At 39.8% G+C, this 26,506-nt stretch overlaps 1 protein-coding gene across 1 annotated transcript; it reads right to left on the bottom strand.

The window, feature by feature from the left end:
* Window positions 1–1,102: 1,102 nt before the first annotated feature.
* LOC141512167 (uncharacterized) lies at window positions 1,103–24,083 on the bottom strand. Its single transcript, XM_074221019.1, has 6 exons — window positions 23,983–24,083; window positions 19,707–19,810; window positions 15,543–15,694; window positions 6,888–7,014; window positions 5,699–5,767; window positions 1,103–2,827 (listed from the first exon to the last, which is right to left on the bottom strand). The coding sequence occupies exons 3-6, from the start codon at window positions 15,573–15,575 to the stop codon at window positions 1,203–1,205; spliced, it is 1,854 nt and encodes a 617-aa protein (XP_074077120.1). The 5' UTR covers window positions 15,576–15,694; window positions 19,707–19,810; window positions 23,983–24,083; the 3' UTR covers window positions 1,103–1,202.
* Window positions 24,084–26,506: the final 2,423 nt, after the last annotated feature.

Genomic DNA, 26,506 nt, shown 5'->3' with positions numbered 1-26,506 from the left:
TCATCTTAATCATAAGCACTTGATTTTTTTTTAATTGTATAGATTGAAAAGTTCTTTGTAACTGTGTTTATCCAGCTGTCTTGGTAGGTAGTTTCCCAAGTTACTTTAAATGGAATGTCTCTTTTTACTCTTATACTTGGCCTTTGTTGTTCATATACAGAAACTTTGATGATTTATTTATGTGGGTTTACTTTAGATCTTCCTACTTTGCTGAACTTATTAATCATTTCAAGTAGCATTTTAGATGATTTTTGAGGCGTTTGTAAGTATCTGATGGACATTTTCTACAAAAGGACAGCTTATAGTATTTACCATAATTTCCTTAAACTAAAGAAAATAAAATTAGTTTTATAAATGAAGTTTAATTCTCTAGGATCTTACTAGACTACATGGGTGGAAGACCTTGAGAATACCAAAACAGCACTAACTGAATAATATTCATAGAATTTTAAGAAAGGATCATAAAACTTTTGGCAGTCAACCATGCATTCAGGTTACATATTTGTACATAAAGATGTCATTGATTGCTTTATAATTCTCTAACCCATCCATGAGGTCTGTTCTATATCAGAACTGATAAGATCCAATTGACCCCAGGACTACTGTGTCCTCTTCTGCCAAAATTGGATCATTAAGATAAAAATTTATTCAGTCTCTTATCTAGATAACCAGGAGAGTTTCTTGCCTTGTAAGGATGGCCTTTACTCTTGACTGTTCACAAAACTTGAAAGCCAATCTTGCAGATACACATTAGAGGACTAAGGTTTTTCATGTCAAGCCAGCCATTAGATTTATCTAGAGATATAGACCTTGTGTAAGGGCAAAGGTGAACATTCCAGACTTACAAGAAGCTCAATTAGAGGCTGATAAAACAACTTTTGATCAGAAGTATTTAATAACAAAATTAGAGTATATCAGATTAAACAGAAAGTAGGGAATATATGCTTTGTGGATTGACCCCTCCCCTCTGGGAGTCAGATCTTCATTGGGTAAAAATGTAAAGGCCTTCTGGGAAATAAGTTTGTTTTTACTTTTGAGTTAGTTGTATATCTTATTTTTACTAAAAGTTTCAACTTGTACATTTGATTCATGGATCATCTCGGTTGGAAATTCATATCTCAAAGATCTCTTCAAAGAGGATTGGTAGAAGACTTATTGAAGGAATTTTCATAATTGCATTTTTTGAGAAAGACCCACAAATGTCAAGGGGAATTAGAGAGGACACCATTTTTGCATTCTTCAAACTTGAAAAACTGAGCCTTTCCAAATTGATTACATTCATAAGGTTTCTCTCCAGTGTGGATTCTCTGATGCACAGTAAGACTGCCATGCTGTGTGAAACCCTTTCCACATTGATTACATATATAAGGTTTCTCTCCAGTGTGGATTCTCTGATGTACAGCAAGACAGGAGCTCTGTCTGAAAGTCTTTCCACATTGCTTACATACATAAGGTTTCTCTCCAGTGTGGATTCTCTGATGTATAGCAAAACTGTAGCTTTCTCTGAAAGTCTTTCCACATTGATTACATTCATAAGGTTTTTCTCCAGTGTGGATTCTCTGATGTCTAGCTAGACTGTCACTGTGTGTGAAAGTCTTTCCACACTGATTACATTCATAAGGTTTCTCTCCAGTGTGGATTCTCTGATGTACAGCAAGACTGGAACTCTGTGTGAAAGTCTTTCCACATTGATTACATTGATAAGGTTTCTCGCCAGTGTGGATTCTCCGATGTACAGAAAAACTGGAGCTCTCTCTGAAAGTTTTTCCACACTGATTGCATTTATAAGGTTTTTCTCCGGTGTGGATTCGCTGATGTATGGCAAGAGTGGTGCTCTCTCTGAAAGCCTTTCCACATTGATTACATTCATAAGGTTTCTCTCCAGTGTGGATTCTCTGATGTACAGCAAAACTGGAGCTCTCCCTGAAAGTCTTTCCACATTGACTACATTCATAAGGTTTCTCTCCAGTGTGGATTCTCTGATGTTTAGCTAGACTGTCGCTGTGTGAGAAAGTCTTTCCACATTGATCACATTCATAAGGTTTCTCTCCAGTGTGGATTCTCTGATGTACTGAAAGACTGGAACTCTGTGTGAAAGTTTTTCCACACTGATGACATTCATAAGGTTTCTCTCCGGTGTGGATTCTCTGATGTACAGCAAGATGGCTGCTCTTTATGAAACCCTTTCCACATTGACTACATTCATAAGGTTTCTCCCCAGTGTGGATTCTCTGATGTACAGCAAAATTGGAGCTCTCTCTGAAAGTCTTTCCACAATGATTACATTCATAAGCTTTCTTTCCAGTGTTTATTCTCTGATGTACAGCAAGAGTGGAGGTACAACTGAAAGTTTTTCCAAATTGATTACATCCATAAAGTGTCTCTCCAGTGAGGATTCTCTGATGTCTAGCTAGACTCTCTCTCTGTGTGAAGGCCTTTCCACATTGATTACATTCATAAGGTTTCTCTCCGGTGTGGATTCTCTGATGGACAGTAAGACGGCTGCACCATTTGAAACCTTTTCCACATTGATTACAGAAGTAAGGTGTCTTACTATGGTGGCTTCTTTGCTGTTCAGGAAGGCTAGAATTGTACATAAAAGTCTTTCCACATTCATAAGATTTTTGATCAGTGTGGATTCTCTTGGGTCTAGTAATACTAGAACCCCTTCTGAAAGGTTTTTGAGGTTGAGTGTATTTATATCCATTCTCAACAATGTAGTTTCTCTGATGTTTACCCAGGTGAGCCCTCTCTTCACTATAACAAGAATAGTCATTCCAAGATGTCATTTTCAGATTTGTACTTATCTCATCAAAACTGGTTCCATCTGGGGGAAACAATATAAACACATACACACATAAATATAAATACATCCCCTTATTTCTACTGACAGAAAGTAAAGTAACTGACATCCAATTTACCAAGTCAAAAGAAAAAGCTTTCAAACTTAAATAGGCAGAATCAATCCTTTAAAAATGCTATTAGCTTAAATCTAAAGGACAACTGAATGCACAAAGAATTCCACACACAAACCTGAGACAATTGCAGAGCTAGCCTTGTCATTATACTTTACAAATGGGATATGAGGTCTGAATGGCCAAGTGAACTGACCCTAATCCTGGCACCACAGAATACAACACAAACCTGGTGACATCCACTGCACTAGACAGATGTTCTCCATTCACTTTAATCCTTTCTTCAATTGAATTTGTGTGATGTCAATTTTATTCTTTTCTAATTAGGTGATCATCGTACTATTCAGTATAGACTAGTTTTGATGCCCTATATAGTGTAGTGATTCAGGCCAAATTTCAAGTCAATGTAAGAAAAAGATTATTCTACATTTTCGTGTAATAATTTTCAGGAATTTCTTACAAAAATTTATTAAGATCTCCTTGGTATTGTGTCAGTTATTGTAGATAGACTCACAATTTATCTCATTCCATTATATATACAATATTGCTTTATCTATCACATTTAAAAGCATAGTGCAATTTCTCTACTGAGTCCATTCAAAATGATATTTTGATTGTTGAACAGAAGACTCTATGAAAGCCAAAGCTTTTTCTTTATCTTTATCTAGATTTCATTTTTCTTCAAGTTAGAGTCTTTACTAGCCCAACTCAAGCTCAAGATCTCAGACATACACAGAACCTTGATTTCTCTCACTACACAAGAGCACTTTTTCCTTCATCAATAACATTGTAAGCAAATCTCATCAGCAATAAAATCACTGGATCAAAAATCTATAAATGGATTTTTTACTGCAGGACAGCTGACAGGTTCCCTGATCAGGATCACTAGCCAATATCTGAAAAAAAAATCATGAATTATTGCACATGAATAGAGACAAGTAGAAATCATATTTTTCTCATTTTTGTTTCTCTTTACTTATCTTCTACTTATAGACCTACACTACCAACAAGATGATTTTTAGAAGAACTGCTTGGCTACCTAAGTCAGTCCTTCAGTAGCTGCTGGGAGAAAGTAGCCTATGCTCCAGAGTAAAATTAGTCAATAAACAAATTAATCAAAGAGCTTTGCCTTTGAAAAGTTTATTTTCTCTATCAAGCTACTTTTATGAAAAAAAAGAAATTCAAAGTAATATATGCAATTAATTTGAAAGTTCATTTATCAATTACTAAAGTTCATTTATTAATTATCATTTATCAATTACAGTTATTTAGCCAAAGGAACCACTAATGAACTACTAGGAAATTCCAAAAATATATTAAGCCATTACAAAGCTTTTATAATTTTATTTCATGATTCTTGTTGTGTACAAGTAAGTAAATTATTGAGATGAAATGAATTTCCATCCTTCTTCAAGAGAGCTTGAAAAATTCTCATTCCCTTTCCCCTTCAATCCTAGGTAAAAAACCATGTCAATTTATTCTTGTTAAAAGCCCCAGTATAGCTAGTTGTACAACAGATGGACAGCACAGATTTACAGAGCCCTGAAAATGGATGAATGGCATTCTCTCATAGTTACCTCACCAGTGTGAATCTGAATACAATTTTCCAGGTGGTTGAGAAAAGGGATTCTAAAAGCAAGAAATTTTGGAAGATCCTGCTCTACTCTGGGGTCATAGATGTTCCCTACATGGATCAGGTTCTCTAAAATTGAGCCTTTCAACCTATCAGTTCAGACAATAAGATACTACTATCTTCTTGGGTCATCACTTCCTCAGTCATTTTTCAATACGGGATCATCACCTTTCTTTCCAGTTTCCTTTATACAGAAGAATAAAACTCCATTCATAACCATTTCCTGTGCAAGGTGGTTTTTTGCTCTTTCTTTGATCACTTTAGTTTAGAGGTCTCCTTGTAGTTATCACTGAATCAAAGGACAGAGAGAAGAATGACTTGGGAACATAATTGCAATGTATTACAGAATAGGACATTCTTTCCCTTTCAATACTGTGTGAACCCTTATAACAAAGTTATTTCTAATTTTAAAATTTTATTTATTTAAGGCAATAGGGTTATGTGACTTGCCCAAGATCACACAGTTAAACAATTATTAAGTGTCTGTGGTCAAATTTGAACCCAGGTCTTCCTGACTTTAGGGCAGTGTTCTATTCACTGCGTCACCAAGTTCCCCTCTAAAACTGTTTCTTATAGACAAATAGTTGGATTCTTCTTCACAATGCTCTATCTCATCCTACTTTCAATGGGGAATGTTAATGACACTTCATGCCAAGAATGCTCAATCTGGCTTCTCTGAAGTACAACCTCAAACCCCATTTTCTTCCATAAAATTCTTCCAGGTCCCTTAATCTTCCTTCTCTTATCTGGCTCTAGTTTATCCTGAGTAATGTAGGTATTACAGAATTGTGTACCTGTTATCTTTGCCATGAGCCTGTAAATTTTTGGAGAGAAGGGAATTTCCTTATGTCTCTGGTGCTTGGCAAAGGGTTTGGCATATTGTAGCTATTTAAGAAATGCTTGTTGATTTTTGAAAGGTCTAAGAAAGACATCATATGAGCTAACCTCAGCCCTCTCTAGACAACTACAGGGGAGTTCCATGAACCAATGGTCAACTAAGACTTTTAATGGGATCACTGAAGTATCACCAGAAGAGAAATAAGAATTCAGGGAATCCAACCTAAGACTGAGAGGTTCAATGACTTGCCCAGGATTACATCCAGAAGTCATCTGGGGCACAGCCCACACCCTCCAGTTGTGTCTCACTCACCTAGACAGGAGATCCTCAGACTTTCTTGCTCTAAGTGGATGAACAAATTTTTTCTGGGAACTGGAAGTCCTGGCCATGGGAAATAAATTGGGAATGAGGATGGAGTAAAACCTGTAATTCCTTCTTTGTTGGGAAAGGTGGAATGTAAGAAGCAAGGATCACAAGTCTCAAAGACTCAAAGAAATGTCCAGGGAGGTTACTGATAGGAACTTTGAGGGTTATGAGAAGTGGGGTGTGGGGCAACAGAAAATGTGGCCAACTTTGTCTACCCCCTCATAGAGCAACAGCCACATTTCATTGTTTTCATTTGCTAGGAATTAGAAGAAGCTGATATTGCAGAGGAGGGAGTACTGGACCTGCAGCCAAGAAGACTTGAGTTCAAATCTGGCCTCAGAAATTTACTAGTTGTGAAGCCATGGACAAATCACTTCATCTCTGTTTCCCTCCAAGTTCCAATCGAGTAGCAACAGAAACAAAAAGGTTTGAGGATCATGTCAAATGACCTCCATTGAGAAAACCATAAGCCACTGGGCCAGGCTAATAGTAGATGTGTAGAAATACTTATTCTCTTCCCTTTCTATCCTTGCATCTCTATCTGAATTTAGAAGATGTTTGAAGGAAGAACAAGGATATGCTTTGTATCCATTTTTAATTGTTTTGTTGTGGAATAATGAATATCTAAAGACATCCCTAGATTTTGTCTAAGAGTAACCCTTGCAGCAGCAAGCTACCAATTTAAACTCATGAAGAAAAAGAATGTTCTATTGGCAAAAATCTTCCCAAAGAATCTTCCCTGTAAGTCTAATGTTCAGAAGAAGCTACAGGAGCGATGTTTGGAGACTTTGCAGACAAGATTCATGTCTAGGAAGAGGATAAACTGGCATTGCCTGAGATCATCTCAAGTCTGAGATTCAGGATCATTGCTTTGGTCCTTGCCTTAAAGCTGCTTAGATCCAAAAGGAGAGAGCTTTGGGAGCCATAAAGTAAACTCCCAGTTCCTAGGCCACAACAAAAACACTCTACTAGGAAAACCAGGCGGCAGGAGATTCATGTCTCTTCGATAAGGAGGTGAGCACTTTAGCCTTTCTAAGAAGTGATAGATGCTACCAACCCTATACATTAGGGCAGAGAATGAAGACACTCCTACTAATGCCACACTTAAAGAGTTGTCAGGGAAAGTGGTCTTTACCCAGGAAGAGGAAGTTCTGAGCATTCTCCAGCATGACGACCTTGTGCAGCTGTTTCTGAGCATCATCCAACAGGTTCCACTCCTCTGGGGTGAAGTCCACAGTCACATCCTTGAATGTCATCACCACCTAAAATAACAAACTCAGAAAACTTACAAGATGAAACACACTTCAGAATCGATCCAGGCCAATGTTCATCAATTTAAAGAAGAAAAATGAAGGAGAGAGAAGGGATTTATGCAAAGGTCAAAACCATTTAACAGAGTCAGAACCAACACCTGAAATCTTGAAAAGTTCAATGGAATACTGAAAAATGCATTTGATATTTTCCATTGGAACAAAGCTGAGAAATTTCTTAAAGTGAATTTCTACTAACTACTGAATTAGACAAAGTGCCTATCAGAGAGATATGAGGATATGGAGGTGAAAGAGAGAAGATCTGCTACTTCATCTGGCATAAATGATATAGTAAGAAAACTGATGAATTTATGAAAAGCAATCAAGAAATACTCTGGAGATCAAATATATCTTATATTGACTGAACAGAAGATAGAGAAAATGTATTTCATCTTCTAAATTCTTGAAATTAACTTTTATTTTGAGAAATATGCATATTAATGCCATTAAAGAAATAAAATGAGTGATATGAAACTCCACCTAACTGAAGGAAATAATTTTTAATTCTGAGAGCTTGAGGGAGCTCTGAGTACTATGGGTCATAGTTAAAACATTTTATATCTTGGCCTTGTAAATGCTGTTATTTCTTTTTTTCCCTGCCAAACATTTATTTGTTTTTCCAACTACTTGCAATGGAGGATTTCAATGAAACATTTTTTCCCCAAGGTTGTCTGTTTTACATTTTTCTCCCTCTGGTGAGAAAAAGCAATCTAAGATGGGCTCTACATTTATGACCATGCTAAAATAAAGATCCAGATTGATCATATTATGAGAAGAATAAAATTTAAACAGAATAAAGAAAACATTAGAGAGAGAGAAAAATGACATGATACATAAGTCAACTTTTAATAACTGAAGATGATCAGTTTTTGTCTTCATTTAAACTCCACAGTTCCTTCTCTGGACATTGATGGTATTTTCCAAAACAGGTCTTAAAATTGTCTTTGATTATTTTCCTGCTGAAATTAACAAATCCATCATGGACTGATCATCAGTAGTGGTATTGTTGGATCAAAAGGTATGCAAAGTTTTATTGCCCTTTGAGCATTGTTCCCTGCTCTGCAGAAATTTTGGATCAGTTCACAATTCCACCAACAACACATTAGTGCTCCAGTTTTCCCAAATCCCCTTTAATAGTTGTCATTTTCCTTTCTAGTCATATTGGCCAATCTGATAGGGGGTGAGGTGGAACCTCGGAGAAGTTTAAATTTGAATTTCTCTAGACCATAACCTTTTCTAAAATGGGGATATTTAAGGATTCCATTTTGTCTTCTTTTAAACCAATACAGTTTGTATTTTTGTAAATATTCATCATTTTCACTTAGATTTTCAAACTTATTGGCATACAATTGAATAAAACATTTCTGAATTAGTACATTAATTTCTCCTCATTGGTACTGAATTCATTTTTTTCATTTTTAATACTCCTTTTATTTTATTGCTTTTTAATTTGGTTTTCTTATTTTTTTTTAATTTATTTTGTTAAGGCAATGGGACTTAAGGTACTTGCCCAAAGTCACATGGCTTGGCAATTATTTAGTGTCTGAGGCTGGATTTGAATTCAGGTCCTCCTGACACCAGGGCAGTACTCTATCTGTTACGTCACCGAGCTACCCATCTTTATTTTTTTTTAAATCAAATTTTAAATCAAATTAAATCAAACCAAAGCTTAATCTATTTTATTATTTTTTCATAAAACTTACTTAGATTTATTTATTAGTTCAGTAGTTTTTCTTCCTTTTGATTTTTTAATTTCATCTTTAATTTTCAGAATATATAATTTGTTATTCACTTGAAGATCTTCTGCTTTCTCTAACTTTCTCAGTTGCATGACCAGTTCATTGATCTTCTCTTTCTCTATATTATTCAAGTAAACATTTAGAGATACAATATTTCTATGAATAACAACTTTGACTGTATCCCATAAGTTCTGGTATATTATCTAATTACTGTCATGGTCTTGGATGAAATTAATTCCTTCTAGGATTTGTCATTTGATCCACTCTATAAATTTAGGTTATTTAGTTTCCAATTAGCTTCAGGTCTATCTCTCCATGGCCCTTTATTACGTAGGCTTTTTATTACATCATGGTCTGAAAAGGGCGCACTCAATATTTCTGCCTTTCTACACTTGATTTTGAGGTTTTTAATGCCCTAATACATGGTCAAAGATCATGTAGGTGCTTTGGACTGCAAAAAAACCCCAAAAGGTATATTCCTTTCAATCCTCATTCAATTTTCTCTACAGGTTAATCAAGTATAAGTTTTGTAAAATTCTATTTACCTCCATAACTTCCTCTCATTTATTTTATGGTCAGATTTATCTAATTTTGAGAAAGGGAGATTGAGATCCCCTACCAGTAGAGTTCTGCTGTCTATGTCTTTCAGTAACTCAATTAGCTTCTCCTTTAAGAATTTAGATGTTGTACTGCTTGGTGTGACCATATTTAGTATCAAAATTATTTCACTGTCTCTGGTACACTTTAGAGGGATATAGTTTCCTTCCCTATTCCTTTTAATGAGATCTATTTTGTACCTGCTTTGTCTGAGATAAGGATTGCTACCACCTGGTTTTGTCAACTTCAAGTGAAGCATAATATATTCTGTTCCAGTCTTTTGCTTTTCCTCTATGTGTACCTCTGTGCTTCAAATGAGTTTCTTGTATGCAGCACATTCCAGGATCTTGGTGATCCAATTCCATTTTATGGCAGAATTCATCCTATTCACATTCATAGTTATAATTACTAAAATTATAATTATAATAATGTCTGTATTATCTTAAATGCTATCTCATCTCCATATGTATTTTCCCCCCTCCCTTCATCTGCAAAATGTGTTAAGAGGCTTGATTCATGTTGGTTCTGAGGGATAGCCAGGAGACTTTGAAACAGGGCTTGACTTTTTTTCTGGAATCATAGCCCTATCTTAACAAGGAGTTAAAATCAAATCATAGTCTCAGCAAATGAGCAAAGAACAGAAGAAAAAAATGACCATAAACAGTTACTATGATCAAAAATAAAAAACAAAATATACACTTAGAGGAAGATAACAAACTCAAAGGTTCCACATCCCAAGCCTCAAAGAAAAATATCAATTGGTCTCAGTTAATGAAAAGAGCTCAAAAAGCATTTTGAAAATCAAGTAAGGGAGATGTCAGACTGGATCAAAAGGAAAAAGAAGTATAAAAAGTCAATAGAGAAAAGAATGCCTTAAAAAACAGAATTGATCAAGTGGAAAAAGGAGAGGCAAAAGTTTCCTGAATAAATAATAAAATAAACCCAGAAAAAAAAGTTCAATTTCTTACTGAATTAAACAACCAACCCAGCAGCAAATAGATACAGGAGAAACAATTTTAAATTATCAGATAATATGAAAGCCACGATCAAAAAAAGAGCCTAGACAACATTTCCCAAGAAATAAGCAAGGAAAACTGCCCTGACATTCTCAAAGCAGAGAGTTAAAAAGAAATTGAACGACTCAACAGACCACCTGTTGAATGATTCCCCAAATTAAAGAAATCCCAAAATGAAAACTGCCAGGAATATTATAGTCAAATGTTTATGATCCTGCATCAAGGAGAAAAAAACGGAAGCATCTAGAAAGAAACAATTCAATACTCATGGAACCAAGATCAGGATCAGGATAACAGATGATTTAGCAGTTTCTACAAGAAGGGTTTAGAAAATTATGTTCCAGAAGGCAAAAGAGTTTGATTTGACATCAAGAATCAACTACCCAGCAAAGTTGAACATACTCTTTCAGGGGAAAGATGAACATTCAAAGAAATAGACAAGGCTTTCAAACTTTCCTTATGAAAAAGCCAGGGCTGAAGAGAAAATCTGATTTTCAAATATAAGACTCAAGTGAAACTTAGGAAAGGGAAATTATAAGGGACTTAATGATGTTTAACTGCTTATATTCCTGCAAAGGAAGATCAATACTGATATCTTATATAAACTTTCTCATTTGTTAGGGTAGTTGGAAGTTGCATACATAATCAAGTCATAGGTGGGAGATGAATATGAAGGAATATATTAAAAACAAGGAGTTAAGAGTTAGAGAAGAATGTACTAGGAGAAAGGGAAATGAGGCATAGAATAGGATAAATTATTTCACACAAAAGAGGTAAGAAGAAGCTTTTTCAGGGTGGAGGGGGTGTAAATGAGCCTTACTCTCATCAAAATTAGCTTAGAGAGGACATAGCATACCCACATGTAGATATATAATTGGGTATAGAAATCTATCTTATCCTAGAAGAAACTTGGAGAGCCAAGAGATGTGGAGAAAGGGCTGGAGGAGGTGACAGAAAAGAGAGAAGATTGTAGAGGGTGGCAGTCAGATGCAAAACTCTTTCTAGAAGAGACAGAATGAAAGGAGAGAGAGAATAAAACAAATGGAAGGGGGGGAAACAAGCTGGAGAGAAATACAAAAAACAGAAACACTTTTGTCTGACAAACCTCATTTCTCAAACAGACTACTGACTCAAATCTAAAGGAATCAAGAGTCATTCTGCAAATGATAAATGACAAAAAGATATGAAGTTATCAAAGTTATCCAAGGTCATTTTTTAAAAAAACATGTTTGTAGAAATGAGCATTAGAACAATTCTTTAGATTGGGTAACAGGCCAGAATGAGAAAGTGATAAATGTTGGAGGGAATATTGGTAAAATGAATTGATAATATTCTGTTGGAGGAGTTGTGAAATAATTAAACAATTCTGAAGACTAATTTAGAATTATGCTCAAAGGAATGTAAAACCATTTCTACCCTTTGACCTAGGACTGCCACTATCAGGTCCATAATTCCACAAGAGATGGAAAAAACCCTTAGGGAAAAGACCTACAAGCAGAAGGATATTTATAACAGCTCTTTTCTTGTGGAGAGGAACTGAATATTTAGGGAATTCCAAACAGTTGAGGAATGGCTGAACAAATTATGGTATGTGATTACGATGGCATATTATTCTTCAGTAAGAAATGATGCAGGGTGTTCTCTGTTAAACTAGGACAGACTTTCATGAGCAGATGCATGGGAAATGTACTTTATGCACAGTTACAGGAATGTTGTCAAATAATCATTTCTGAATGACTTAACTTTTCTGAACAATGCTATGACCCAAGACAATTCTGAAGGACTTAATGATAATACTATCCATTCTTAAAGACAAGAATTGGGTGTCTCATTACAGATTGAAGCATACAGTTTTTTTCTTTATGTTTTTTTTTTGTCAGGGATGGGAGATGTATTTATTTTCACAACAGGAATATTTATTATAATAACGTTTTTCATGGCTGCACATTTTTAACCTTTATCAAACAAATTGCATTTCCAATGACAAGGGTGTGGGGTGGGAAGAAGGGAGAGAATTTATAACTCAAGCTTTAAAGGTGAATGTTACCAGTTGCTTTTCCATGTAATGGGGGAAAAGAAAAATAAAGTAAAAAAGAGATTGGGAAAAAAATCAACCTATGAGTTATGATTATAGCACAAGTCTAGCTGTGAAAAAAATGACTATTATCCAAAATTAAGCTTAATATCCACTTTAAAAAGTTTTGACAAAAAAAGTTTTGATGTCATGATGAACTAATTGTTCCAAAATCCTGTAGGTTAAAAGTCAAATTTTGCATTAAAAAGAAGTGATTATAGAAAATGGAAGCATTAAAAAAAATTTTTAAGATGTAAAAACTCATAAATTTGATATGTCAATAAATCTTTAAAAACTAACTCTAGACTGTGAAATATATCTGAAATTATGCCTGATAAAAAATCTACAGGAAAAATGTGAAGAAAATTACAAAATATTTTTAAAAAATAAAATCAGATTTAAATAATTGGAGCAATATTAATGCTTCATAGACAGGGCCAATATAAAAAATGAATTGAAAAAAATCATAACAAAATTCATATGAAAGAAAAAGTCAAGAATATCATTTGCCAAGAAAAGATCAAAATAAACACGCCAAGTAGATATTAAGAAAAATATTACAAGATCTAAAGAACATGACTCATTACTGATCAGACCATTAGATAAGAAAACAATTTATGAATAACAAGAAATGAGAACAAAGTTAGGTATAAAATGGATAATTTCATTCATATTACATAAAAATGTAACCAAGATCAAAAGAAAAAGCAAAAAATTGGGGGAAATAATTTTAAGACTGTTTCTCAGAGAAATGCAGATTGAGATATCATTGTATACCTTTCAGGATTGTATAAACTGATTGAAGGGCAAAAGGACAGATTTTGGAGGGAATATGGAAAATTGGATTAGTTATTAGTTATTATTCCTCATTATTGGAGGAATTTGGAACTGATCCAATCCTTTTGAAAAACAATCTTGGATTATGCCCAAAGGCTAATGAAACCAACAATAGAAGACAGCAATATCTCTACAAATTCTATTTCCAAAGAGGATTAGGGAAGGCAAAGAACCTATGTTTTCTCAAACATTGATAACATCTTTCTTTGTGCTATAAAGAACTGGACATTTTGGGAATGCCCATCAATTAGAAAAAGGCTGAACAAGCTGTGGGATATGCTTGCAATGGAATGCCCCTGAGCAATAAGAAATGATGAGCACAATGATTTTAGAACAAGATGGAGAGACTTGAATGAAATAATGAACAGTGAAATGCATAAAACCAGGAGAACATTGTAGCCAGTAAAAACAAGATGGTTTAAAGAATGACTTTGAAGGGAAAAACTATTGTTACCATTCACATTATGGATAAAGACAATTTTTGCATCCACAGAAACAGCTGATAAATAGAAGAATTCACGGAATATTACATATATATATATTTCTATTTCTGCTTAGTGACAGACATCTCTGATGTGGAGAGGGGGAAGGAAGGGGAAAAAAAAGGGAAGGGGAGAGAAATTTAAATGGGAAAGCTTTATATAGTGTATTTGATGTTTTATGTGCAGTCAGCATTTTTATTATATTATGCCATGGAAATAGTTGTTTTATTTCGTATACATAAAAATGAGAAACTATTCTTTAGATAGTTGAGAAATGATACCTTTATCAGAGACACTTCTGAAAAATTTTTTCTTCTAATATTAATTACATTGGTTTTATATGTCCACGAACCATTTAATTTAAGATAATCAAAATTAGTCATTTCATGTTTTAGAATATTCCCTACTCATTTTTTATTGTAAGTTCTTCCCTAATTGAAAATCTGACAGGTAGACTATCACTTGCTCTCCTAATTTGTTTATAGGATCATCCTCTATGTGAAATCCTTTAGGCATTTTTGCCCTTCTCCTAGTCCACAGTAGAAGATGTTGATCTATGGCTGGTTTCTGCCATATTGTGCTGCTCCTAGTTTCCCAGCAATTTTAGTCAAATAAAAACATGGATTTAGGGATTTATCCAACCCTAGATAACCACGGTCATTTAACTAGTATGAGATGCATATGGGGTCTGGTCCATTGATCTATCACTCTACTACTTAGCAGCTGGCTTTGATGATTGCTACTTTTGAATACAATTTGAGCTCTACCTGGTGGATCCTAATAATTCTGGCAAGAAGACCAATTCAGCTATTCTTTGGAAGGTCTCTGGCAGACAGTGGGTGCCATGTAAAAAGACCAGATCATCTTTCTAGTCTCCTTCCACCTTCTCTTCTTCCTCTCTGAGTAAGGGACCCTGGGCGTTTGACCCATCCTTCATGAAGACCTACCATCTCCTGACTCAGAGACTTTCCAATGGCTGTTTCTCCAGATGGGAATGTTCTCCTCCCCTAAGCTTCTTTCAAAGCATCAGCAAAATTTTTTTTCTAAGCAAAAGATGTCTCAGGTCCCTCAAATGATAAAAGCCTTCTCTCTGAGAGTTTCTTCTCTCCATATAGGATGAAGTGTTGATCTCTCTCTTTTTTTTTTTTTACACTTTATTTATTTAAGGCAATGGGGTTAATAGTGGCTTGCCCAAGGTCACACAGCTAGGCAATTATTAAATATCTGAGGCCAAATTTGAACCTAGGTCCTCATGACTCCAGGGCCAGTGCTCTATCCACTGCGCCACCCAGCTGCCCCCCCTTTTTTTTTTTTAGGTTTTTGCAAGGCAAATTGGGTTAAGTGGCTTGCCCAAGGCCACACAGCTAGATCATTATTAAGTGTCTGAGACCGGATTTGAACCCAGGTACTCCTGACTCCAGGGCCAGTGCTTTATCCACTGTGCCACCTAGCCACCCCAAATGTTCATCTTTAATAACTCATCCCATTACCTCAAGATCACTGGAGGTCCTGGCATAACTGACAGGGACCTCCTTTTAGCTCCTGGCCCTGTCCTGAAGTGGGGGCCTCTCCGTTCTCTTATCAGATAAGCCAGAGGTAGTTTCTTAGATCCTGTCTTCTGATAGTCAATAGGTAGAAAAACCCCAACTGAGGACTGCATCTGTGACTTGGCTCTCTCTAATCAGACCCCCCTTACCCTCCCCCTGATGTTGATCTGTGGATGGACTGTACTTACCTGTGGTGGAGGGCTATGTCTCCCAGGGGCCATTCCCTCTGGCTGTTTTCCCTGTTTGGGCCAGGCCTGGGTCCTTGCAGACTGGGCTGAGGAGGGAGAAGGATCCCAGAGGGGATGATCTCTCTCTTTTTCTTCCTGGGCATGAGGCTGACCTATAGGGGAAAAAACAGACATTAGGGCCCACAGACCCTGGATCTCTCCTCAGGGGAGAGACTCCAAGGGAAGGAGAAAGACTAAAGGTAGGGTGAGGTTTGGAAAGCAACTGTTCCCCTTCTTCTTCCTTCCCTTTCATCCCTCTCCCTCTCACCAAGATCCTAATGAGAGCCAGGAAGCATTAGATGTCAAGGCCTTCCAAGTTAGAGCTTCAGTGGCACCCAATCAGAACTTTCCTTTCCAACTGTCGTCTGCCTTCCTTACAACCTATCTCCTAAACTAATGCTAAAAACGAAATTTCTAAAATCTTTAAATTCTGATCCAAACTTGGTTTCTCCACCATTAAAACTGCTAAGTAGATATGTATCCCCCCAGATATAAATGTGAAGCCTGGCTGGGTCTCTATCCTGGGTCCCTTCTAGGTGCATCTGCAATTCTGACTTTCTCAGTTGAATCAACAATTAGACAAAGACCATCCTGTGAAGGTAGTAACCAGGCCCCTTCACATTAGACAAGACAAATTCCTCTACAAACTATAATTTCCTTTGGGGGGTGGGGTTGTAACTTCCCTAACGTCACACAACTAGGTAATTATTAAGTGTCTGAGACAAAATTTGAACTCAGGCCCTCCTGACTCCAAGGCCAGCGCTCTATCCACCTAGCTGGCCCAATCTATCATTTCCTTTTGCATTATTTTTAATCTAAGAAATAAGGCTCACCACAGGATCAGGAACAAAGAGAAGGGAAACATATAGGGGACAAGAGTAGACAAAACCTTAAATTCCCAGGAGACCATGCTATAGTTTCATAGCTGAGAACCATCTGCTAAGATGTTACTTTCCAAGGAGGGAGGTTAATAGCTTTTTTAAGTTTTAAGTACCTGGGGCAGGGTCAGCACTTCTTTTCCATGTCCAAAGGAGGACTAGGTCTTCCTTTTAAATGATAAAGGCTGCAGTTCTTTTATGGGATAAAGAAGACTTGACAATCTTCCTTTCAAAGTTTAAGAACCAAGCCTCCTATTCCTCCCAATAGCTAAGAAACTTCCACCTTTGGCTATGTATTGTTGTAAAAACTAAAGTATCCTTTGACAAGGAACTTTGTAAGAATTAGAATTAAATAGAACTGAATCAGAGTGACCCTTGTCAAAATGAAATAAAATTCTCAAAATTTTACTCCTTGGGGCAGGTAGGTGGTGCAGAGGATAGAGCACCAGCCCTGGAGTCAGGAATACCTGAGTTCAAATCCAATTCAGACACATAATAATTACCTAGCTGTGTGACCTTGGGCAAGCCACTTAACCCCATTGCCTTGCAAAAACAAACAAACAAAAAAATTTTACTCCTTGTAAAAGAATGATCTCATTACAGTTGTGAGTTTTTACACAATAGATAAGAAATTAAGAGTCCTGCTATTACCTTTAATTTAGGGGAAAAAACCCTGATATCTTATTGTCTGATCTTGCTACTGGATCTGATTTCTCTCTCATCACACTCAATTTGGATCAATGTACAACATGGAAACAACATAAAGACTGGCAAATTGCCTTCTGTGGGGGATGGGGGTGGGGAAGTAAGATTAGAGGGAAAATTGTAAAACTCAAAATAAATGAAATCTTTAAAAAAAAAAAAGAGTCCTGGACATCTCCCCCATGTGGTAATTACAAATTCAAGAGGATGATAATGCAGATGCTGGGAGACAAATCCTGCCAGGAAGAGACCTGAAAGTTTTGTACAAGGATGAGAGTCTTTGAAGAGCACTGGGGCTACTTAATATTAGGCAACCCCCATGGTCAGGCCACAAGGGAAGTGAAGAATCTTCCCTATTCTCTGTTTATGTGTGAAAGTTTAAATCTTTCACAGTTCAAGTGTGGTCATTACCTTCCACTACAGCTTAGAGCTAAGATCTGAAAGAATAAAATTTAAAATATCTAACAGATCTTTTCTTCCATTGTATTTTAATGCTAATATTTTTTTTTTAGGTTTTTTTGCAAGGCAAACGGGGTTAAGTGGCTTGCCCAAGGCCACACAGCTAGGTAATTATTAAGTGTCTGAGACCAGATTTGAACCCTGGTACTCCTGACTCCAGGGCCGGTGCTTTATCCACTGCACCACCTAACCACCCCTTAATGCTAATATTTTTAAGGTTTTTAACTGTTAGAGGTCACACCCTCAACCACTATCTGATTTGATCAGTGCCAGAGAGTCAAAAGGACAGATAGAGAACATGATTTTTTTAAGGAAGATAATTCAGAATTACATTCAACTGACCCCAGGGCTAGTGTTCTATCCACTATGCCATCTAGCTGTCCAAGAATTACTTTAATTTCCATTTCTCTAATAATGATTTAGAGCATTTTTTCATGTGAATACAGTTTTACCTTCTTCATCTGAAAACTACCCGTTCATATCTGACCATTTATCAACTGGGGAATGACTTGTATTCTTATAAATTTGACTCAGTTCTCTCTATATTTTAGAAAGGTGTGCTTTATCAGAAACACCAACTGTAAAAATGGTTTCTCACCTTTTTGCATTCCTTTTGTTTTTGACAGAATTATTTTTATTTATGCAAAAACCTTTCTAAATTTATTATAAAGAAAATGATCCCTTTTACATTTTATAATGTTCCCTGCCTCTTGTTTGGTCATAAACTCCTTTCCTCTATGTAGAACAGACAGATAAGTTACTCCAGGTTCTCCTAAGTGGCTTGTGGTATCACCTTTTCTGAGGAAATCAGGACCCATTTTGACAATAGTGCCCTGCTCTCTTCTACTGTGTTTTGGACTGACTGGCACTTTGGCATCTCCACTTAACTCTTCACCTGCATCCAAATTGCTGCCCTCTCCTGTTGATGTTCTGGATGCCCCCATTACATAAAACTAACAAAAATAACATTTCATTCTATTTTTTCTATTCTGTATATACCATGTCATTGCTCTCTTTAAACCTGCCTAATCCCTCACACACACACAAATACATACATACAACTCCTCCCCGCCCCCTACTTGTTTCTTCGGCCCAAGCTCTGCCAAGGAAAACCCATCATCGTGAGTCTTAACTGGACAGGTCTGGAGCAGAGCCCAGAAGGAAATGATTCACCCCTCAGTACATGGGGCTGAGGTCCTTGAGCATTTATTACATCAGTTTATCCTAAAACGAGGAAACACCCAGGCTTAGCTCTTCTGGAAAATCTCATGGGCAGCACTTTCTAAGAAAGAAGAGGGACTTTGTGGTCCTTGGGATCCAGTTTATGGGGCAAGGTTATTGATTCCAGATTAAATATGAATCTGTGAAAGGAAACAGTCTAGGAATGTATTTTTAGAAAAGAAATAGTTTCAATTATTTAAAAAAAAAAAGGAATGAGGGGCACCTAGGTGGCACAGTGAATAGAGCACCGATTGTGGAATCAGCAGGACCTAAGTTCAAATCTGGCCTCAGTTAATAATTACCTAGCTGTGTGACCTTAGGCAAGTCACTTAACCCCATTGCCTTGGAAAAAAAAGAGGGGGTGAGTTCTTCTAAATTCCTTTTTTGACATCTATGTGTTACTGATACCTAAACAACAACCAAAACAGAAAAAGGAATTATGGACCAATTTTCCTAATGAATATGGATGCAAAATTTTGAAGAAATTTTAACAAAGCAATGGCAACAAGTTATTACTAGGATAATAAATCAGGATTGATACCAGCAGGCAGGGATGATTCAATATGAGGAAAACAATTAATGTAACTGAACATGTCCATAAAAAATTAACAGAAATGATTATGATTATCTCAATAAATACTGAAAAGCCTTTAAAAAACTACAGCAAGAATTCCAATTTAAACACTAGAAAGCAGAGGAATAAATAGTTTTCCTGCAAAAGATAAAACTATCTCTTGAAACCATCAGGAAGCATTATGTGTACTGGGTATAAACTTAGCCTTCCCAATAAGACCAACAGTATTTAATATTGTATCAAAATGTTAGCTTTAGGGGTTGCTAGTAGTGTAGTGGATAAAGTACTCACCATGGAGTCAAGAGGACTTGAGTTCAAATCCCATCTCAGGCACTTGACTCTTATTAGCTGTGTGACCCTGGGCAAGTCATTTAGCCCCACTGCTTTGAAAAAACCTAAAAAAGAAAAAGAAACATTAGCTTTAGCACTAAGAGAAGTAAAAGAAAATGAAGGAATTAGAATAAGCAACAAGGACACACAACTTTCACTCTTTGTAGACAATCTGTTGGTCTATTTAGAGAACTCCACTAGATCAATTAAAAAATATCTTGAAGGGGTGGCTAGGTGGTGCAGTGGATAAAAGCACCAGCCCTGGAGTCAGGGGTACCTGGGTTCAAATCTGGTCCCAGACACTTAATAATTACCTAGCTGTGTGGCCTTGGGCAAGCCACTTAACCCCATTTGCCTTGCAAAAACCTAAAAAAAAAAAACCAAAAAAAAACTTGAAGCAATTAACTTTAGCAAAGATGTAGGATATAAAGGAAACCCACATCAGTATTTTTATATATAACCAACAAACCTCAACAGCAAGAGATAGAGAAATTCCACTTAACATGAATGTAGACATAAAATACTTGGAAATTTACCTCTCAAGACAAACCTACAAACTGTATGAACATAATTACAAAATACATTAGATGAAAATAAAGTCAGAACTAAGCAATTAGGAAAATTGTTCATGATTAGGTCACGCTCATAAAATAAAAATTTCATCCAAATTAAATTAGTTATTCAGTGCCAGACCAATCAAACTACCAGAAAATATTTTAGAAAGCTAAAAAAAATAGTATCAAAATTCATGAAGAGGGGTGGCTAGGTGGCGCAGTAGATAAACTACCGGCCCTGGAGTCAGGAGTACCTGGGCTCAAATCCGGTCTCAGACACTTAATAATGACCTAGCTGTGTGGCCTTGGGCAAGCCACTTAATCCCATTTGCCTTGCAAAAACCTAAAAAAAAAAAAAAATAATAATTGAAGTGATTTAATGAAAAAAAAAAAGCAAAGGAAGAGGGCACAGTTATACCAGATCTGAAACTCTACAGTTAAGCCACTGTCATCAAGACAGGTTAAGAAACAGAGGAGTGGATCAGGGGAATAGATCAGGAACAAAAGGAACAAAAGTACATGACCATAGTGATCAACTGTTTGTGGTAAGAACTCACTCTTTAAGAAAAACTGGGGGAAACCTGGGAAATGGAATGGGAAAAACTTTGCATGGACTAAGATCTTCCATAGAGCACATAGGAATTGACCTTTCCTTAAATTGAGAAGGAGCTTTCTAAAACCATCAGCAATCCCTATACAGAAGGGGGATAAACTAACAGCATTACCAATAAGAACAGGGCTGAAACAAGGATGCCTGTTATCCAATTATAACCAAAATAAGGTTGAAATGAGTATAGGATTTAGACATAAATGATATGGACAAACTAAGAAGAAGAAATAATTTACCTATCAGAATTATGGAGGGGGAGATGTTTATGAACCAAGGAGAAAACATTATAAATTGCAGAACAGATGATCTCAACAATATAAAATTTACAAGTTATTGCAGAAATAAAACCAAGGCAGCAAGCTGGGAAACACTTTTCACACCTAGTGTTTCTGACAAACACCTCATTCCTAAAATGAATACAGAACTGAATCAAATTTATAAGGTTACAAGTCATTCTTCAGGTAATAAATGCCCAAAGGATAGGAAGAGGCAATTTTCAGATGAAGAAATTCAAGCTATCTAAAGTCATATTGTTGCTGGTTGTTCAATTATCTGCCCGTTTAGAATCACTCTTTTGGTCCCAGGATGTAAAAGAAAATAGAGATTTATTAAAAGAAGTGACAACAAAAGAAAGTGACAGGAAAGTGAAAGAGAGATTATGGAAATGCCTTGTGGAGTGATAATTCATCTTGGGAGGCCAGCTGGCAGGCTCAGGAGAAGTCTGGAAAGGGAGAGGGAGAGAGAGGGAGAGAGAGGGAGAGAGAGAGAGAGAGAGAGAGAGAGAGAGAGAGAGAGAGAGAGAGAGAGAGAGAGAGAGAGAGAGAGAAGAGGAAGGAGAGAGAGAGAGAAGGACAGGCTGCCATGGGCTTAGTTTAACCAGACTACATGGGGAGGCCCCCAGAGCTTAATCCCCAGAGTGGATTAAGATAATAGGAAGCCCTGTCCTTCTGGATGGGAGACCAGAAGAAGCAAGAGCTGGATAGTCCTATCAAATTTACCAGAGCGAGATTTTTGGACACCCTGACTTGGTCAGCATCAAAATCTGAAAATACAGAAACATTTTCCCACTTCTCCAGGCCAGTGGAGAGATGTGAAAATATTCAAATAATGTTTTAAAAAAGGCTGGACAGAGGGTGGTACTTGGGGGGGCTCCTTTACCTTGGAGCCAAGTCAACCCCAATGGCAAACCTTGTACTGGTCCTTCCTGTCCTTTCCACAGGTCACTTCCTGCCCCCCCCCCAGCATCCAGGCCAAAGTCAAGTGAATGGGAAAATAGGGACAAGATACAAGTGACAATGTCCAAGGGAGGCAGAATCTCAAGAGCAGGAACCTCCACCCATTTAACAGATTTTGTTTCTGCCACGTACACAATTGTCGACATCATTTCTCCCCTCAAAATGATTGGGGACCCAGATTCTTTGGGGCCTTTCAGAGTCTACTTGGAGATGAATGCATTGCAACAAGAACTTCACTGAGGCAGGGTCCAAGGAATGGTTGGCTGGCACAGCCGGCTGGCATCCTGCAGAGGCTGGTGTTGGAGAAATTGAGCTAGAGAAACAAAACTCAAGGGCAAAAAGACTGAGCAAGCAAAGCCAGAGAGAGATTTTATCAGAGAAAGCTTTTTAGCGGAGGGCCAATAATTAGGGAAAAAAAGTAGAAGGTCTATAAAGAGCAAGAATTCTACTTTGTGATCTGAAGCCAGTATCAAACTACCTTTTACAAGAACACAGATTTGTTAATGGATGCTGCATTAAGCTGGAACCAAAAGCTTAATAACAGGATAAAGAAATGGACTGAATAGGCATTTCAAAACTGCACATGTCCAAAAGGTAATTTGCTACAGAATTTCCTATTCCACATTTGGCCATGTTTAGAATGACTAAAAATTCTAGTTGAAGAATGGATCTCTCCTTTAAAGCAGGTAAAAACAATAGACCAGTAGCCATTCTGATATAAGCAGCCATCCTGATATTTCTCTTCCTTCAGGGAACTGGTTGTGGTAAAAAGGCAAAACCTATGTGAAAAGGCCAAGACAAAGATTTATTTTTTTAACATTTTAAGATTCAGATGACAGCGTTCCAATGGCTCCGTCACCTGGCGTGATTCTAGCCCTTTGCTCGGACTGAGCAGAGGCACCGAGGCCGCGTCCCCTTATGAATTAGGCGTCCTCTACAGGCAGGGGCTCCAGACAGGCCTTGCCCAATGGGCAGCTTCAAGGTCTGCCCGCTTAGTGCTTCAGGCGCTTGGGCACTAAGGAGAATGACAAATGTGCCAGGCTGGCATCTGGTGTAAGAGAGGCGGGAAAATTAGAATTTAATTCCTGCTCATGGACCCGCGGGCAGCGATGTGAGTGATTCTGCGGTGCACAAAAGCCGGGACCCTAATTTACACGGAGAACGAGTTTTTTACAAAATCAACTTTTTGCCATGACCCCATTCAACTATTAACTATGTTTAAAACAACTAAACATCGCTTTTGGCAGGGAGATTGCCCACCCTCCCGGACCTCCTGCACCCCAGGGCAGGCGCAAAGGGTCCCCGCGTTCCCCTCGGGCTGCCCGGGGGCTTTGCCCGCAGGCACACTCGGGTGCCAGGCCTCGGGGCGGCCCCGGGGGCCCCCGATGTCTCCAGCTCCGGCCTCGGCGCGGACGTTCCAGGGGCTCTGGAGGGGTTTCCCACTCCCGGCCCCCCGAGTCTCCCGCAGCCGGGAGGCGGGACCGGGGCTCCGGCTCGGGGCCCCAGACTGGGGGGGCAGGTCACCGGGGTCACGGGCCCGCACACGCGCACTGTGAGGCGCGAAGCCGCCCCGGGCTCCCATGGGGGCGGGGACTGGAGAAGCGGGGGGTCCCGGGGCGGCCCCCCAGCAGCGGGAGGCCCCGCCCCCGGGGCGCGCCGGCACATCCGGGACCCCGAGGCCGCCCGGCCCCGCCTCCCCGTGACGCCCACCGGGGGGAGGGGAGGATCGCCCCCGGAAGTCAGGGGCACAAAACGGCAGAGGAGCAGCAGCCCGGCTCCAAGGGCCCCACTTACAAAGGACATGAGGGGCGCGGCTCCCCCTCCGGGCTGCCTCCTACCTGGCTCCCCTCGGAGGCTCCGCGGCTCCACTTAGAAGAAGGCAGAGTCCGAGGAAGGCCGCGCTTCCGGATGCGACACCGGAAGAAGCCGGAGCCGGAAGGAGCCGCCAGTTTGCGGGTAGGCGGTGCAGGGGGCGGGACAGCCAGGGCCCCACCAATGGCGGGTCTCGCACGGCTCCTTCCGGTCCTGCTCTTCCTCCACCCGCAGGTTCCACGTGACACGCCCTCCCCGCCCCTCCACCCCCTCCCCCCCCGACCGCCCGGGAACTGTCCGCGTGTCCTGGTTCTGATCCGACCCGGCTCCTGCGCTCCCGGGAGCCCCCGGGGGGGCATGGCGGCCCCCTCCTCCTGGGAGGCCCCGGGGGGCACATTGGCCCCCTCCTCCCGGGGGGGGCACAGCGGCCCCCTCCTCCCGGGGGGGGCACAGCGGCCCCCTCCTCCCGGGAGCCCCCGGGGGGGCACGGCGGCCCCCTCCTCCTGGGAGGCCCCGGGGGGCACATTGGCCCCTTCCTCCCGGGGGGGGCACATTGGCCCCCTCCTCCCGGGGGCCCCCTCCTCCCGGGAGCCCCCGGGGGGGACACGGCGGCCCCCTCCTCCCGGGAGCCCCCGGGGGGCACATTGGCCCCCTCCTCCCGGGGGGGGCACATTGGCCCCCTCCTCCCGGGGGCCCCCTCCTCCCGGGAGCCCCCGGGGGGGACACGGCGGCCCCCTCCTCCCGGGAGCCCCCGGGGGGCACATTGGCCCCTTCCTCCCGGGGGGGGCACATTGGCCCCCTCCTCCCGGGGGGGGCACAGCGGCCCCCTCCTCCCGGGGGCCCCCTCCTCCCGGGAGCCCCCGGGGGGCACGGCGGCCCCCTCCTCCTGGGAGGCCCCGGGGGGCACATTGGCCCCCTCCTCCCGGGGGGGGCACATTGGCCCCCTCCTCCCGGGGGGGGCACATTGGCCCCCTCCTCCCGGGGGGGCACAGCGGCCCCCTCCTCCCGGGAGCCCCCGGGGGGGCACAGCGGCCCCCTCCTCCCGGGGGCCCCCTCTCAGGATGAACTCCTCATGGCCACATACTCTGTCTATTATCCCCTTACACTTCACCTAGACAGGTCTGGAGCAGAGCCTTGAATGCTATAACCCATTCCTCAGTAAATGGGGGTGAGGCCACTGAACATTTGTTACATCAGTTTACCCTAAAGTGAGCCAACATCTAAGCTCAGCTCTTCTGGAAAATCTCATGATCAGCCCTTTCTAAGAAAGAAGAAGGATATTGTGGTCCCTTGGATTCTGTTTATGGGGTGAGGACATTTATTCCAGATTGAATATGCATTTGTGGAAGGAATGTAACCAGGAAAGTATTTCTAAAAAAAAATAAATTGTTTAAACTAGGGGAAGGAGTTTTTTCCCAAATTCCTTTTTTGGCACCAACGTGGTGCTGATACCTAAACAAGAAAGAGCGAAAACAGATAAATGAATTGCGGAACAATTTTCCTAATGAATACGGATGCAAGATTTTGAAGAAAATTTTTGTGAAGAGGTGGCAATAACTTATCATTAGGATAATAAATCAAGATCACACAGGATTTATACTAGCAGGCACGGAAGATTCAAAATGAGGAAAACAATCAATCTGACTGATCAAGTCAACAAAATTAACAGCGATTATATGATTATCTCAATAAATACTGAAAAAGCCTTGGGAAAAACTACAGCAAGCATTTCAATTTAAATACTAGAGAACAAGGGAATAGTGTTCCTGCAAATAATAAACAATATCTCTTGAAACCATTAGGAATCATTTTCTGTAATGGGGATACATTTAGCATTCCCAGTAAGACCACCACTATTTGATATTGTATCGAAAGTTAGCTTTAGGGGTTGCTAGTGGTGTAGTGGATAAAGTATTTGTCATGGAGTCAAGAGAACCAGAGTTCAAATCCCATCTCAGGCACTTGACTATTTTTTAAGGTTTTTTTATTTTTGTAAGGCAAATGGGGTTAAGTGGCTTGCCCAAAGCCACAGAGCTAGGTCATTATTAAGTGTCTGAGGCTGGATTTGAACCCAGGTCCTCCTGACTCCAGGGCTGGTGCTTTATCAGGCACTGGATTCTTACTAGCCGTGTGACCCTGGGCAAGTCATCTAGCCCCACTGCTTGGAAAACACCTAAAAAGGGGAAAAGAGGCACCTGGCGTGATTCTAGCCCTTTGCTCGGACTGAGCAGAGGCACCGAGGCCGCGTCCCCTTATGAATTAGGCGTCCTCTACAGGCAGGGGCTCCAGACAGGCCTTGCCCAATGGGCAGCTTCAAGGTCTGCCCGCTTAGTGCTTCAGGCGCTTGGGCACTAAGGAGAATGACAAGTGTGCCAGGCTGGCATCTGGTGTAAGAGAGGCGGGAAAATTAGAATTTAATTCCTGCTCATGGACCCGCGGGCAGCGCTGTGAGTGAAATGCAATAGATTCTGCGGTGCACAAAAGCCGGGACCCTAATTTACACGGAGAACGTTTCAATATAAAAAGGGCTTTTGGCAACGAGGCCAAGCC

The sequence above is a fragment of the Macrotis lagotis genome, chromosome 1 (assembly GCF_037893015.1).
Source record: "Macrotis lagotis isolate mMagLag1 chromosome 1, bilby.v1.9.chrom.fasta, whole genome shotgun sequence".
NCBI lineage: Eukaryota > Metazoa > Chordata > Mammalia > Peramelemorphia > Peramelidae > Macrotis > Macrotis lagotis.
Note: the sequence above shows the minus strand (reverse complement) of the source record. Positions and strands in the feature narration are given on the sequence as shown.

Bases quoted from the DNA above. Each gene is read 5' to 3' on its own strand.
- LOC141512167 (XM_074221019.1), bottom strand. From the start codon at position 15,575: ATGGCCCCTGGGAGACATAGCCCTCCACCACAG. The intron at 7,015-15,542 runs GTAAGTACAGTC...TTGTTATTTTAG, and splicing joins GACATAGCCCTCCACCACAG to GTGGTGATGACATTCAAGGA. The intron at 5,768-6,887 runs GTAAAGACCACT...TCCCATGGCCAG, and splicing joins TCAGAACTTCCTCTTCCTGG to GACTTCCAGTTCCCAGAAAA.